Consider the following 14,709-nt stretch of genomic DNA (forward strand, 5'->3'; position numbering starts at 1 on the left):
ACGGATGGGTTATACCATTAGACCATTAAAAAGAAAGGACTTGCCTCGTATACCGTTACCCCTCTGTCAAAGATCAAGAATCAATGATCTAACGCGTTTATAAAACTGATGAAATTAAGAATCGATGTTTCATTGTTGTAATCGTTTTCGTCGTGTAAAGAGCTCCCTAAAAATGCCGGTTTGTGTAGTTGAATGGCATAAAAAACCGCCAAAAACTTGTAGTTTAGTAAAAGATGGAGTAACATTTAATTTGTAAGTATTTCTACCATAATTTTACAAATTTGTAATAAAAACGATGTCTAAAAAGAATCGATTCTTTTGACGGAACAGCAAAAAATCGATTAAGTAATCGAACATTCTATATATATATTCTGTGGATAGTATAAGCGATGTGTTGGTTAGTCTGTGTAAAAATTACGCGTGTGTGTATTGCGAGAGATGTTTTCGATGTGTGAGTTTACCTCGTCCCCCTCAAAAAACGACAGACTTTTTTGTTAGTGAATTTGGGTAAGAAACAGGTCCATTCTTTTTAATGATCTAAGGTTATACCTAGTTTTTCAACATTTTTTACTAGTCTATGAATCAATTGTCAATGCACTGTCAAGTAACTTAAATAGGTTATACGTACAGCCAACTTATAGCGAGATAGAAAAAATTAACTGTCAAGTGTCAACGTGTCAACTGTCAAGTTTCAACTGCCAAGTGTCAACTGTCAAGTGTCAATGTCATTTCGTTCCAATCCAACACTCCAGCAGGCAGCGTGTTCCACTTCCATTCTTTGATTTCTTGCTATTTATGTTTTGAAAAATATTAATAAAACTCCAACTTTTCTTTCAATACAAACAAATGGGGAAAGCTAAAAAGTTTAAGCCATCGCAAGTTGCAAAAAATATATCATTAGCCGATCAAATTGAGACCTCAAATGCCGTAAAGGTTAAAAATAGAAAAATCAAAATCTGGAATGAAGATGATGAAGAAGTAAGCCAATTTAATTTCTTGTCAGTATTTAAAGACGTAGTCCTTAGTATTGTGAAATTTATAATTGTTGCTTATGTTCTTTCAGTTTGTTAATGCTGATTTGTCGAAAAAAATATTAAAAGCTGCAAGGACACAACAGGCAGCAGAAATCAGTAATGACTCAAATAATGCAATTTCAAAAACTTCAGCATCAGTATCATTCCTTGGTAAGTTATACAAACTATAATATACACTAATTTTATAAAGCTGAAGAGTTTGTTTGTTTGGTCGAACACACTAATCTCAGGAACTACAGGTCCAATTTGAAATTTTTTTCAGTATTGGACAGCTCATTTAACAAAGAAGGCTATAATATATTCTTCCGTATCTCCGTATTCATACAGGAACGGGAACAACACGGGTGAAACTGTGCTGTGTCAGCTATATAATACATAAGTACAAGTCTACAGAGGCAACTATTACACGAAGCAGCTTAATGTGTCTAAGCAACTTATAATGTAACTGTACAGTAATAATATATGTAGATTAACCAATGCAAATATTCAATTATGCATTGCTTAATAGATATCTGCAATAACCCTATCAATAAAAAACTTTTTATCACTATAAATATAAATATATGATATAAAACATGTCCCGAAATTCAACAATAAGCTAGCACCAGAAAGTTAGGACACATTTTATAATTATATTGTGGTTGTAATTTTTCAGTGATACATTAATATTACACATAAGCCAAAAGTATTTTTTACAATATATTAAGTATTTCACTTTACATTTAGATACAACATCTGACCATGAGGAAGGTTCAGACCAAGATGATTTGGAACCAGACACTTTCTATGATAATATTGAAATCAATGAAGAGGATGAGGAGGCCTTGAAACTGTTCATGTCCTCTAAACCAGAGAAAACAAGAACACTGGCAGATATCATAAAAGATAAAATAACAGACAAGCAAACTGAACTCCAAACTCAATTCTCAGATGTAGAAACTTTGAAATTGCAAAATATTGATCCAAGGTACAATTAATGATTACTAATATAGTTTAATACCTGAGTTTTTATATATATTTTGTTTTCTTCAGAGTCCAGTCCATGGAACCTTCTTGGTTCTTGGTTGAATTGGTGTTGAAAAACCATGAAGCTTTTTTTCTTAATTGTAGTTGAAAGAAATTAAGTAATAAAAATTTATTTTGCAGAATTAAGACAATGTACGAAGGTGTAAGAGATGTTTTACAGAAATATAGATCTGGAAAATTGCCCAAAGCATTTAAGATGGTACCACATTTACAAAATTGGGAACAAATACTATACATTACTGAACCTACCACTTGGTCAGCAGCAGCCATGTATCAAGTAATATTATTTTATTGACTGTTATTTAACACATTATTTTATCTTGGATTGCCTTGTTAATAGCTTAGTTACCTTTCTTCACAATTTTGTTTTAGGCAACAAGGATATTTGCATCAAATTTGAAAGAGAAAATGGCACAGAGATTTTATAACTTAGTACTTCTGCCTAGAGTGAGAGACGACCTGGCAGAATACAAAAGATTAAACTTTCATCTGTATCAAGCTTTAAGGAAGTCTTTGTTTAAGCCTGGAGCATTCATGAAAGGCATTTTGTTGCCACTTTTAGAGGTAATGTGAATTTTTAAGTTTAGTTTAGTTTTAGGGTTGGTTTTTATGTAATACACTAAATTAATTGTATACCATACTAAATATAATATAATTAAACGGTTTTTGAAATCTCTTGTCTGAAGTAGAGCTAAAAAAGTTTGGAGGTTTCCTAAGGAGGAAGAATGTTGTCTGTGGCAAAAAACATGTAGATGAAATCATAGATGTCTGCATATGTTTCATGATTTTGGAAAGGGATTTACAACAACAATAAATCAAAATGTAAATGTTTTAGGCTGGTGACTGCACATTGCGTGAAGCTGTAATAGTTGGTTCTGTTTTGGCTCGGAATTCTGTGCCAGTTCTTCATTCCAGTGCAGCTTTACTGAAAATTGCAGAAATGGACTACACAGGCGCCAATTCAATATTTTTGAGAATATTGTTTGATAAGAAATATGCACTTCCATACCGAGTTGTAGACTCTGTAGTTTTCCACTTTATCAGGTATATATGCTCTATACTGTACTCTCAATAGAAATAGTTTATCTTTGTGTTTTAAGATAATAACTATTATTTATTAATAATTTCTTTATCTATACTAATATTATAAAGAGGTAAAGTTTGTAAGTTTGTAAGTTTGTCACATTTTTTAAATGGGGTAATCTTCGGAACTACTGGTCCGATTTTAAAAATTCTTTCACCAGTAGAATTCTACATTATCGGGGAGTGCTATAGGCTATATTTTATATTGGTATCATATATATTAGCCGAGTTATCACAGTTTTTGTCATACAGGTCGGACTGAAAATCCTCTTAAAGACTTATTCGCATGCGCTGCCTTAACTATTGTGTAAAATTGAAATTAATGTATGGAGACTTTATGTATCTTTAAAAGTTATACAAAAAAGTCCGCGACACCATATATCTATCTTCTATATATTAGCAGATATAGTACCTTTTGTGTTTTAAAAATTAATAATTTTATATACTTAGGTTTACGTCATTATTTATAGAACTAAACTTTAATCCTTATTAAAATAAATTATTTAATAATCACAAGGATATTATAGAGACAAGATTTGCCCTTTACAGTATGTTAATTACTTAAATAGTTTCGGAGATAATACAAAATTTCTAAAAGACGCAGAAATTCCGCTATATGACGCCCGGCGCTTTCATTTACGTAGTTCCCGTTCCCGTGTGAATATGAAGATCAAACATAGCCTATAACACTCGCAAATAACGTAGCTTTCTATTGGTAAAACAATTTTCCAAATCGGTCCAGTAGATCCAGAGATTACCTCCTACAACCACACGAACTTTACCTCTTTATATTATTAGCATAGAAGTCTCTATTTCTCTTGGTCATACCACCACTCTCGAAGGACTGGACCGATTTTGCTAAGGGTAGGGTACGGGTAGGGAAGCGTAGGGGTAGTGTAGGGGTAGGGTAGGTTTAGGGTAGTGATAGGGTAGAGGTAGGGTAGTGGTAGGATAGAGGTACGGGTAGGATAGGGAAGTGGTAGGGTAGGGGTAGGATAGGCGTGAAATAGGGGTACGGGTGGGATAGAGGTAGGAAAGGGATAGGGTATGGGGAGGGTAGGGGTAGGTTGGGGGTAGGGTGTAGGTAAGGTAGGGGTAGGGTAGGGGTAGGTTTGGGGTAGGGTAGGGGTAGGGTGGGGGTAGGGGCAGGGTAGGGTAGGGTAAGGGTAGGATAGATGTAGGGGTTGGGTAGGGTAGAGTTGGGGTAGTGGTAGGGTAGGGGTAGGGTAGGGTAGGGATAGTAGTAAAGTTGACATCGAAATTTACGCGGACGAAGTCGCGGGCGTCCGCTAGTTATAATATATAATTTCTTTATATTAATACTTCTAATAGTCGGGAAAGACTGGAGTGGGAGTGGGTATAAATGGTCCAATGGTGCAGGCATCAAACCACCACCACTCGGTGATGAATCCGGCCGCTTTACAGTTGAGCTATTTATTTAATGTATTGCATTGTATGTACTTATGAATAATTTATAATAAAGTGGTTAGTTACCACCCTATTGACAAAGACATACTGACAAGTAGATACCATCAGAGGTACAAGTAGAATGATCTATTTAGTGCATCTTTCAAGCAAGCCCACAACCATCTTTGACTTCATGCAGCCTAAGATGGAAGTGGGCTTACTTGGAAAAAAATTAAAAAATTATTCAACTCTAATTCATTATATCTTTTTTTTATATATTTACTGTTGTTTGCAATACACAGATTCCAAAGTGAATCCAGAGCACTGCCAGTGCTGTGGCATCAGGCGTTGCTGACCTTCGTCCAACGGTACAAAGCTGACATATCCACTGAACAAAGAGATGCACTTTTAGAACTATTAAGAAAACAGTCTCACCCTACTGTAACTCCAGAAGTAAGATTTTTTATAACAATATTATTAACAAAAAATAATTGTTATTTTATTCTATTTTTTTAATTAATTATATTATTATACTATTTTATTAATTAATTGCATTTTTGTTTTAAGATACGGCGGGAATTACAAGCAGCCAAGTGCAGGGATGTGGAAGTCAATGATCAAGTACAAAACTGTATGGTTGTTGAATAAAACAATATAATTATTGCATAGTATACTTTAATAAACATATTATTATAACATATTCAGTTTGTTTTTGCAGCCCATTTAAAGATACCCTGCTAAGAGATTTTACTGTATTGAACGCAGTCAGGCGACATTTGTAAAATACAGTAAAATTTAGCTTGTAGGTATTAATAACACTTCTTCTAAGAAATTGTCAGTAATAGCACAGAGCTACAAAGTTGGTGGTGTTACACCCAACCATACCAACCAAAACCAACCAATCTGCATTTAAAACAGTATGGTGGGATTAAACTTATTTGGAAGGTTTGACCCCTCTCCAAAGAAGGAGGCCTAGCTGGTAAAGGCCATTAAAATATTTACCTTTAATAAATATTATTTTTTCAAATTGGGTAATGTGATCGGTATGTCAATTTGGCTTGAAACAAAGTGTACAGGTGGTAAAACTGATGTGCCACACTCACATTTTCTCCCAGAAACAAAATCAAAAGTCCCCACTTTACATCCACAATGTCTACAGTGTATTTTACCCTTAGTCCACTGCTCTTCTTCAATTTTTACTTTAATCCAATCAGGCAACCGGTCTTCGAGAAGATAAATGAAGTTCTTCAAATTATAACTACTGCATGTGTCCTTGCAAAGAGTTTTGTTGCATGTATCATTCAAATCTAACAGTAAGACTTGTCGGCATTTGTGGCACTTTACAGTACCAGTGCCTAATTCGTTATTCATTATAGGCACATAATTTGTTCCTACTTTCTAAACCAATAATTTTTGCATCAATTATTTATTACAGCAGGCAGAAAATATCATCATTTCGTTTATAGGCCAAAATCCGATATCCGATTGGTCACTGTGATCAATTGATTTGACGTTATTTTATATAACATATAATTAAAGATATTAACTAATTAAAAGAAAAATATCAATTACGTGGAGACTATTATAGTAAATAAAGAAAAAATATTGTCGTTTGAGGTTGTTATAGTGAATGTCAATGTGTTAGGAAGGAATTTGAATTTAGGAAAGAAAGGAAAGAAAATGGCGCCTTGTCAACTGTCAGTTTAATTGACAATGACATCAATTTGACATATACATAGATTAAAAATACTTATGCCTACTTCGGACTACTTTAGTATTTTAGTCGAGTACGTATAATTTTTGGATATACCGCCCAAAAATCGTTAGTACTCGACTAAAATATCCAATCTATTTCACTTTTTAAATTGAAAATACTTATGCCTAGTTCGAACTACTTTAGTATTTTAGTCCAGTACGAACAATTTTTGGATTTACCGCCCAAATATCGTTCGTACTCGACTAACATACTAAAGTAGTCTGAACTAGGCCTTGCAAAGCGAAGCTTGGCTTGACCGGTTCCGCTAGTTGACGATAAGGGTTATTCGCACACAAATGACGGCCGCGTGGCGCAGTGGGTAGTGACCCTACTTTCTGCATCCACGGCCGTGGGTTCGATTCCCACAACTGGAAAATATTTGTGTGATGAGCAGATGTTTTCCAGTATTTATATGTAGTATATAATTGTATATTAATATTATAATATCAACTATCTTAGCACCCATAACACAAGCTACTCTGTATGCTTACTTTGGGGTTAGATAGTGATGTGTATTGTTTATGTATATTTAAAAAAAAAAAATATTCATGTGGTAGGTAACTATGATCTAAGATCTACTTTTGAGTATTTTTTTTTAAGTGCGGCAGCCTTGTAATTTCAGAGATGACCATTTCCTTTCCTCTCAAAATAACCGTAGATTTTTTATCGAATATGTATGATAGATAATAGCAGTGTGCAGTGGCGTAACTAGCCATGAGCCATTAGAGGCCCGTGGCAAACACATTGGATGGGGCCATAAAAAGCCATCACGTTGTAATTTTTTAAATGTTGAACTTCTGAGCTTTTGAAGGGATCCCTTCAAAACACAGGCCAGTGGCATTTTGACCTATTATACTTAGTTCACCGGACGAGGATCGAATACATGACTTCTCGGGTTTATATCCAGTTCTGTAGCTGTCGTGTGGATAGTTAGTTTAAACTTAAAGAAACGCTTTAAATTAAAGAGAAATATTTTATTTTTGTAAATCAGTCAACTAAAAGCTGAAAGTTTGTCAGCCCATGCGACCTATATAATATTAGTAATTTTATGTAAAGCTATAGTCCGTGGTAGTTTTAGGAGGTAGCAGGTATCAAAGGTCAACCTCAACCATCCTTGTTTAAATTGTATTTATTTCATTTTCTTAGCTTAGTCACAGAAAACTGACTTTGTGTTAACCCTGTTAAAGATCCAACTTGCATGGTCTCTAGCGAAAAGGGTGCCCCGAAGTGTCTAGCGATTGCGGATGTAATTTCCCGTAGAAAATATTAAAAAATATGTTTATACTTGGACAATTAAGGACCCTTGAAACCTGCTACCTCGCAAAGAAATTACAGTCCCTAACTAATAGTAGGTATACCGTACATAGCGATGTTAATAGCAAGAGCTGACGAACTTTCAGTTTTTATAAAATAACGAAGGTTGCGACAAATTCTTGGACCAGGAGCAGAGGAGAGGTATGCGACAAACTTCGTGTCCACTCTGAACTCTGAGGTGTGTTTGCGCAGTAAACGGAAACATCGATCTCAGTCAAATTCAGAATAGCTGCGCACTTACAGTGCTCGCCACGTGTCTTTATATTTGTGAAGTTAGCTGCGAATGAGTACCTATGCGCATTCGTTCAGACGCGACTCCCCGCCCGCGCCGTTTGTACCGTTAATGATTCATTGCGCAGTCATTTGTTGCCAACTTCACAAACACAATATTTCGTGGCGGGCACTGTAATAGATGCAAAAATGCACTGCCTACCCTGATGATTTATTTACCTTTACTGTATTAAATTTTTTCCAATATGTACAATTTATACGTATAAAGGATACCCTAATCAAAAACTTTGTGAACGCCATTGAGTATTGCAATATCAGAGCAGACTGTCAGCTGTCTTCAATTGTGTGATTCGATGATAGCTATGATGTCTTGTATACGGAAGTTAATGGAACTGATAGCCGTGTTTGCTGCATTACGAATATTAATTTCCACGACTTTCATTATAATAGTGTTGAAGACTCTCGTGAAAACTCCAATGACCGGGTTGACCAGCCAATCGGTCAGAATGTTGCCGGTCAAACGCACACGGAGACGACTGTAATAATAAAGTTTAATTAATTACCAAGCTGATAAAAGTCATTGGTAAGTATTAATAATGTCATAAAATATTTATTGCACACCCGACTTGGGAAAATTACCTACTTGCCACATCATAATATTATGTAATAAAAAATATATTACCTACTTAGACATAAAATTTAACAAAGTATCTATCTAACACTTAATACTATAAAGTTAAAGATCTCGTTTGTTCGTATATTAGGTTGAACGTGTTAGTATGTTTTTTTTTTTTGTTTTTGACATTTGCATTTACGTTCCATCGTAACTACACAACAAACAAGTTAATTTAAAAATATTAAAATTAGAATTTAAACTATCGAAGTATGCCCGACTAGTTTCGAACCCATACGGGGCCCTTAGTCATGAGCTGGTTCTTGCATCGCGGCACGATCATGACTCCGACGTAATATCACGTGAGTTTTAGCCGTGTTTCATAATCAATTAATATGAATAACACTCACGATAGTTTAAATTCTAATTTTAATATTTTAAAATTAACAACCTAATATACGAACAAACGAGATCTTTAACTTTATAGTATTAAGTGTTAGATAGTCCGTGGTAGTTTTGAGAGGTAGCAGGTCAATCAATTAATATTAAAATTAGGGTAGGTAGGTATTTAAATTGACTTCTTAGGTAGGTATATAAACTACAAATTAAAATATTAAAGAAATATACTAAATGAAATCCTATTCATATTATAAACGCGAAAGTTTGTATGGATGTTTGTTAACGCAACTACTGAACTGATTTAGCTGAAATTTGGAATGGAAATAGATTTTACTCTATTTTACTCTGGATTACCTAATTTGTCATCCCGGAAAAATCCATGGTTTCCAAATCAGGGATTTGTGAAAAACTAAATTTCACGCGGACGATGTCGCGGACGTCCGCTAGATATATCTAAAGACCTTATCTAAATTGAAAAATATATTATTGTTGGATAATCCATTTATCGAGCAAGGCCAAGCTAACATTAACACCAAGCTACTATAGTTGTGGCATCAATCAGGTGCGTGCGCTGCGTTGTTACGCACTTTCATTAATAAGAATTATAATTAGGTAGGTATATAGAAAAAAAACTCTCAAAGATATCTGGTGCAGCATTCTTAAGTGGCAAATTAGACTCAAAATAACACTCTGGATTCGAACCCGTTGATTTTGAAAGGAACATTACATGTACATGATAAAATTGTATGAGATCATGTCATACAGCACAAAATATATAGGACGCAGTTGCCCTTAGTTTTGATAAGTTCCCCTGAAAAAGCGTAGAAAGAGAAGCAAACAACAAAAAACAAAGATTTTTTTATACCTACCCAACTTTAGTAATTGAAAACTGTTGCAAATGTATTTCATCGTTGTTGAAATCAATCAAAACGTCGGCAATCACGATGAACCTGTCCAATGAACCGATGATGCCGCCCGTTGGTCCTATGTTCATTACCTTTACTAAATACTTGTAGTCGAACTGAAAATGAAAACAACAACTTAGGTAGGTACATCGCCATCCAAGGATCAGGACCGAGGACATCAGGCGAGTTGCAGGGAGGCGCTGGATGCTGGCGGCTCGAGACCGTTGTGTTTGGAAGTCCATGCAAGAGTGCATGCATCCTAAGTCCAGCAGTGGACGTCCATCGGCAGATAATGATAATGATAACAGTCTCAACGGTTGACTTTGGCGCTGTTGGTAGTGCTGTGGTTAATACCATAGAGGTCCTGAGAGGAACAAAAATGTGTGAGTCTCGGGACGCTCGACAGAAGAGATAACTTAAAGTAATTTTGGAGACAACTCTAAAGTTATATACCTACTCGTAGGAAGGTAAATGTTTACTTTATCACCAGTTACTACGCTACTAGTGCGTTGTAGAACTTAGATCTATAGGTATGTATTTACGAAGCTAAGGAGATAAGCAGGATTTAAGTCAACGACGTAAATAGGTACAATATAATGTCGTTGATTTAAGTATTACAAAATTGTGCGGTGTAGGTATCCGTATCAAGATATCAAATCTAAGCTATTTATTATTTTAATAATAATCAATCAGTATTGCTCAATTAATTGATAACGTGTTCAAACAAAGATTTACGTACATATGTACCATATTTTCTGAATTATAATATACTAGTTGTTACTCCTTATAACATCAGATAACTGCCAGTGAAAATCCAATTGAAATAGGTTCAGCCGTTTCAGAGACTAGCCGAAAAACCACCGTTTTTTTAAATAAGTACGAGTACCTATCATACCGATTACCGTATAATTTGAAATACAAGAAATACCATATCTTTTGGTATAAAGGTGATAATAATTAAAAAAAGAAATACCACATCTTTTGGTATAAAGCTGATAATAATTAAAAATTACAGACAAGACACTACAATTTTATTTTAGATGTTGAGAGCTGAATGTTTACTTAACACCAGCACACACACACTATCAAGTTTACCGTCAATCTACAATACTCAAATGGTCAGCCTTTCCCTCTGGTCTATAAGCCCTTGGGCTCGTAACTTGGCATAGCTTCTTTACAGCCCAGAAGCTGCAGCAACCCATCAAGGACAATAGACAGTTACAATAATATGACCAGCCTTACTTCTAAATCAGGCGGAATGTGACGCTTTTTCGTGCAAGCAGCTGGTGTTCATAGATTTATAAGACGTTCTTCAAAAAATGTTAGTCCTTACTTCCAAATCAGTAAACTGTAGTTGCAGACGGACACGCAACATTTTCGCCGAGTACTTCACTAGCTGGTCACCGTGTCGGTCTACATTCACCAGGCCTCTCATCTGACCGTCATGCAGGCGCAGCCAAGCGCTGTATGTGATAATTACCGGCCTCTAAAAGAAATACATATAATATTTTCAAGTGTAACTAAAGATCTCTTTAATGAGGTATACCAAACAGTTTGTTACAAAAATAATAATAATAAGCAGGGCGGAGTTTAAAATTAAAAATTACTGACAGAAATATTTAAAGTAATTATTTTACTATTCGCTAGCGGACGCCAGCGTCTTCCGCATGAAAACTCAGAAAAGTTTTAAAAAGTCATAGGTACAATCGTCTGTTAAGACATTAACACCACTAGTAGGTGGTATGAAGTGCCATAACAGACGATCAATATTGCAATCATTGGAGCATCGCCGAAATGTTGCTTGTCTGTCGGTGTTCTATAGGATTTATTTCGGAGAGGGCGCTCAGGAACTTTTCGATCTAGTTCCCTCTTCACCTTTTTACCACAGAACTGCCAGGCATTGATGTCCCCTAGACGCGTACGAAGCGTTTCAGTTCTTCGGTCCTGATCCGCACTGCGAAGTTATGCCCTTCCAGATTCCGTTTTCCCTACCACCTACAACATGGGTATATTCAAGTCAAGAGTGAATAGGCATCTTCTAGGCAAGCGCGTTCCACCATAGGCTGCATCATCGCTTATTGTCAAGCATACTTGCAGCCAAGCGCTAGCCTATAAAATGTAAAAAAAGGTAAAGTACCACCACAGTACTTACCACTTCAAAACCCTCGATGATTTCCGGCAGTTCCATAGGATCGAGACCGTTTTCTTGTAAGAAAGGTACTATCATCTTTATTGTTTTGTCCACATAGTCGTTTACTGTAGCCGATAATAATCCATTTTCCCATCTTGAACTAAATAGATATTATAATAGGTACATTTTTTTACATTTTTTTTTTTATTTTCTTAACAATTTTGAAAAGATAATTATTAAAATCCTTACGGGAGATCAGGTATGAACGTACGAGTAACACGGGATGAACGTAACAAATGAGTTTTTGAGAAAATTATGTTGACTGCACTAATAACTAATTTACCGATATGAGACATTTTTAACCGACTTCCAAAAAGGAGGAGGTTCTACGTTCGGCTGTATGTATGTTTTTTTTTTTTTTTTTTTTTTTTTATGTATGTCCAGCGATAATTCCGTCAATTATGGACCGATTTTGAAAATTCTTTTTTTGTTTTGAAGGATTCACTTCCAGGGTGGTCCCATTTTTTTCATGTCAGGATCTGATGATGGCATCATGGAGAAATTGAAGGGAACTTTCGAAAGTTGTAGAGACGGCTAGTGCGTTTGTTAGTGTTTCCATAAGGTATTTTAAACCACTACAACTTTATGAAGGTTTGGAGTTGGTCTGATGATGGAGCCGAAACACAGACGATGGAACTCGTCAACGATTTACAGCAGTCACCTTTTGTTTGGACTTGATAAATTTGTATTGATGAGTACTTTCCACCTGTATGGGTTGTGACTGTATTAAGGGTCTGGTGATGAAGACGAGGGACAGTGAAGAGAACTCCTCGACGGTTCACAGTAGCTACCTCGTGTTTGGACTTGATAAATTTGTATTGATGAGCACTTTCCACCTAGATGGATTGTGACTGTATTAAGGGTCTGGTGATGAAGACGAGGGACAGTGAACAGAACTCCTCGACGGTTCACAGTAGCTACCTTGTGTTTGGACTTGATAAATTTGTGTTGATGAGAACTTTCCACCTAGATGGATTGTGACTGTATTAAGGGTCTGATGATGAAGACAAGGGACAGTGAAGAGAACTCCTCGACGGTTCACAGTAGCTAGCTTGTGTTTGGACTTGATAAATTTGTATTGATGAGAACTTTCCACCTAGATGGATTGTGACTGTATTAAGGGTCTGGTGATGAAAACGAAGCACAGTGAAGAGAACTCCTCGACGGCTCACAGTAGCTACCTTGTGTTTGGACTTGATAATTTTGTCTTGATAAGAACTTTCCACTTAGATAGGTTGTGACTGTACACACGCAGTAGGTATGCTAACACTAAAAATAAAAAAATAAAAATTTTAATAAAAAAAATTCAACCGACTTCCAAGTCAAAAAATAACTTTAACTAAAAAGCAAAAAATAACATCCTACCTATGTGCTACCTTCTGATCAGTTTGAAGGCGGTGCCAAGCCAGTGTCGTGTTTTAATTAAAGCTGTTTCTAAAAGAACCACAGAAATTTTGTAGTTAAAACGTGTTTAATTAAAACATCACTGGCTTGGCACCGCCTTCAAACTGATCAGAAGGTAGCACATAGGTAGGATGTTATTTTTTGCTTTTTAGTTAAAGTTATTTTTTGACTTGGAAGTCGGTTGAATTTTTTTTATTAAAATTTTTTGAAATCCCCTTTCAATAAGTAGTGCTCGCGGCGCTGTACTGACTGTTTGTGGACGTAGCGGTGCCGCAAAAAAACCCTAAAAGTAATTTTTGACCAACTTTTTTCAACTATTTTTGTTTTTACTGTAGTAGATTATAGCGAAGTGGTAAAATATAATGATTATGTAAATTATATAAATGTAGGCATAACTATATGTTTAATTCAAAAATAAATAATGTAACTATTCTTTTTATATCGTTTGAAATGACACCTCAGGTTATGTGTATACTGTATACTTATATTAGGTTTCTCAGGTTATGTGTATATTAAGGAAAAATTAAAAGTAGGGATAATAGTAACATCTTGTTACTTTCCTTCCGATTGTAATCGTAACATCTTAAAGCGTTTTGTGTTAAAAAGATATTTTTATTTCCAGGATGATGGATAATATTCATAAACATAAAACGACTAGAGCAAGTTACGGCGGAAATTAGGGATTTCATTGCAGAAAGTCAGGAATGTGCCATCTAGAGTTGTTGCTTATTCTTATCAATTAATTTTGCCATGTCACGCCAAATAGTTTGAAGAGTCGATGGAGGTTGGGTTCTCAAGGTGCTACAATAACGACTCAGCGCCGGAAAGTGCAGTATTCGAGTCGAACCCCCACTATATGTGTAGTGACGAGATTAAGCGGGCTACTGGGAGAAGCTGAATATAGATGGTGTTTGGAAGTCCTTAAAGGAGGCCTATGTCCAACAGTGGACATCCATCGTCTGTTATGACGTTCTGTACCTCCAAAGGAAAATTATGAATTCAGGCTCATATTTTAACTAAGGGTGTATGTATATTTTGGAAGGTCAATTGGTTTTGTTCTTAGAAAATTAACTTTAAAAATAAACCATGAAAAATCATAAAAATTTTGAATTGTTTTATTCATACTGTTGTTACAAGCAACCATAGGAATAGGGATGGTTGTAACAAATTTCACTTTTTTGTTTGATCGTTTCCTCCATATTTATAATGCCAAAAATTTCAAAATGTAACATTTTGCTTATACCAATTTCATTTTTTTTTTGTATTATATAACACTCAAACAGTAGTTGTAATATGGTTTTGTTAACTGTAAAATGTATTTTTCTTATGAAAACTGATTTTATGTA

At 35.3% G+C, this 14,709-nt stretch overlaps 2 protein-coding genes across 2 annotated transcripts; one reads left to right on the forward strand and one right to left on the reverse strand.

Annotated features, from left to right (window-relative positions):
- The first annotated feature begins 730 nt into the window (after positions 1-730).
- On the forward strand, positions 731-5,250 carry LOC112043304 (bystin). Its single transcript, XM_052891465.1, has 8 exons — positions 731-978; positions 1,064-1,184; positions 1,761-2,001; positions 2,181-2,337; positions 2,433-2,624; positions 2,896-3,104; positions 4,853-5,003; positions 5,118-5,250. The coding sequence occupies exons 1-8, from the start codon at positions 847-849 to the stop codon at positions 5,196-5,198; spliced, it is 1,284 nt and encodes a 427-aa protein (XP_052747425.1). The 5' UTR covers positions 731-846; the 3' UTR covers positions 5,199-5,250.
- Positions 5,251-7,247: 1,997 nt separating this feature from the next.
- LOC112043305 (uncharacterized) lies at positions 7,248-13,941 on the reverse strand. The gene is made up of 4 exons (XM_052891466.1): positions 11,921-13,941; positions 11,102-11,254; positions 9,733-9,884; positions 7,248-8,387 (listed from the first exon to the last, which is right to left on the reverse strand). Exons 1-4 carry the CDS (start codon positions 11,993-11,995, stop codon positions 8,189-8,191), a joined length of 579 nt encoding a protein of 192 aa, XP_052747426.1. The 5' UTR covers positions 11,996-13,941; the 3' UTR covers positions 7,248-8,188.
- Positions 13,942-14,709: the final 768 nt, after the last annotated feature.

Source organism: Bicyclus anynana, chromosome 4 (assembly GCF_947172395.1).
Source record: "Bicyclus anynana chromosome 4, ilBicAnyn1.1, whole genome shotgun sequence".
NCBI classification, from domain to species: Eukaryota; Metazoa; Arthropoda; class Insecta; order Lepidoptera; family Nymphalidae; genus Bicyclus; species Bicyclus anynana.

Coding starts and splice junctions, on each gene's coding strand:
- LOC112043305 (XM_052891466.1), bottom strand. CDS start 11,995: ATGATAGTACCTTTCTTACAAGAAAACGGTCTCGATCCTATGGAACTG. Junction 11,255..11,920: donor TCATCGAGGGTTTTGAAGTG/GTAAGTACTGTG, acceptor TATTTCTTTTAG/AGGCCGGTAATTATCACATA. Junction 9,885..11,101: donor TACAGTTTACTGATTTGGAA/GTAAGGACTAAC, acceptor TTTCATTTTCAG/TTCGACTACAAGTATTTAGT.
- LOC112043304 (XM_052891465.1), top strand. CDS start 847: ATGGGGAAAGCTAAAAAGTTTAAGCCATCGCAAGTTGCAAAAAATATA. Junction 979..1,063: donor GGAATGAAGATGATGAAGAA/GTAAGCCAATTT, acceptor ATGTTCTTTCAG/TTTGTTAATGCTGATTTGTC. Junction 2,338..2,432: donor CAGCAGCAGCCATGTATCAA/GTAATATTATTT, acceptor ATTTTGTTTTAG/GCAACAAGGATATTTGCATC.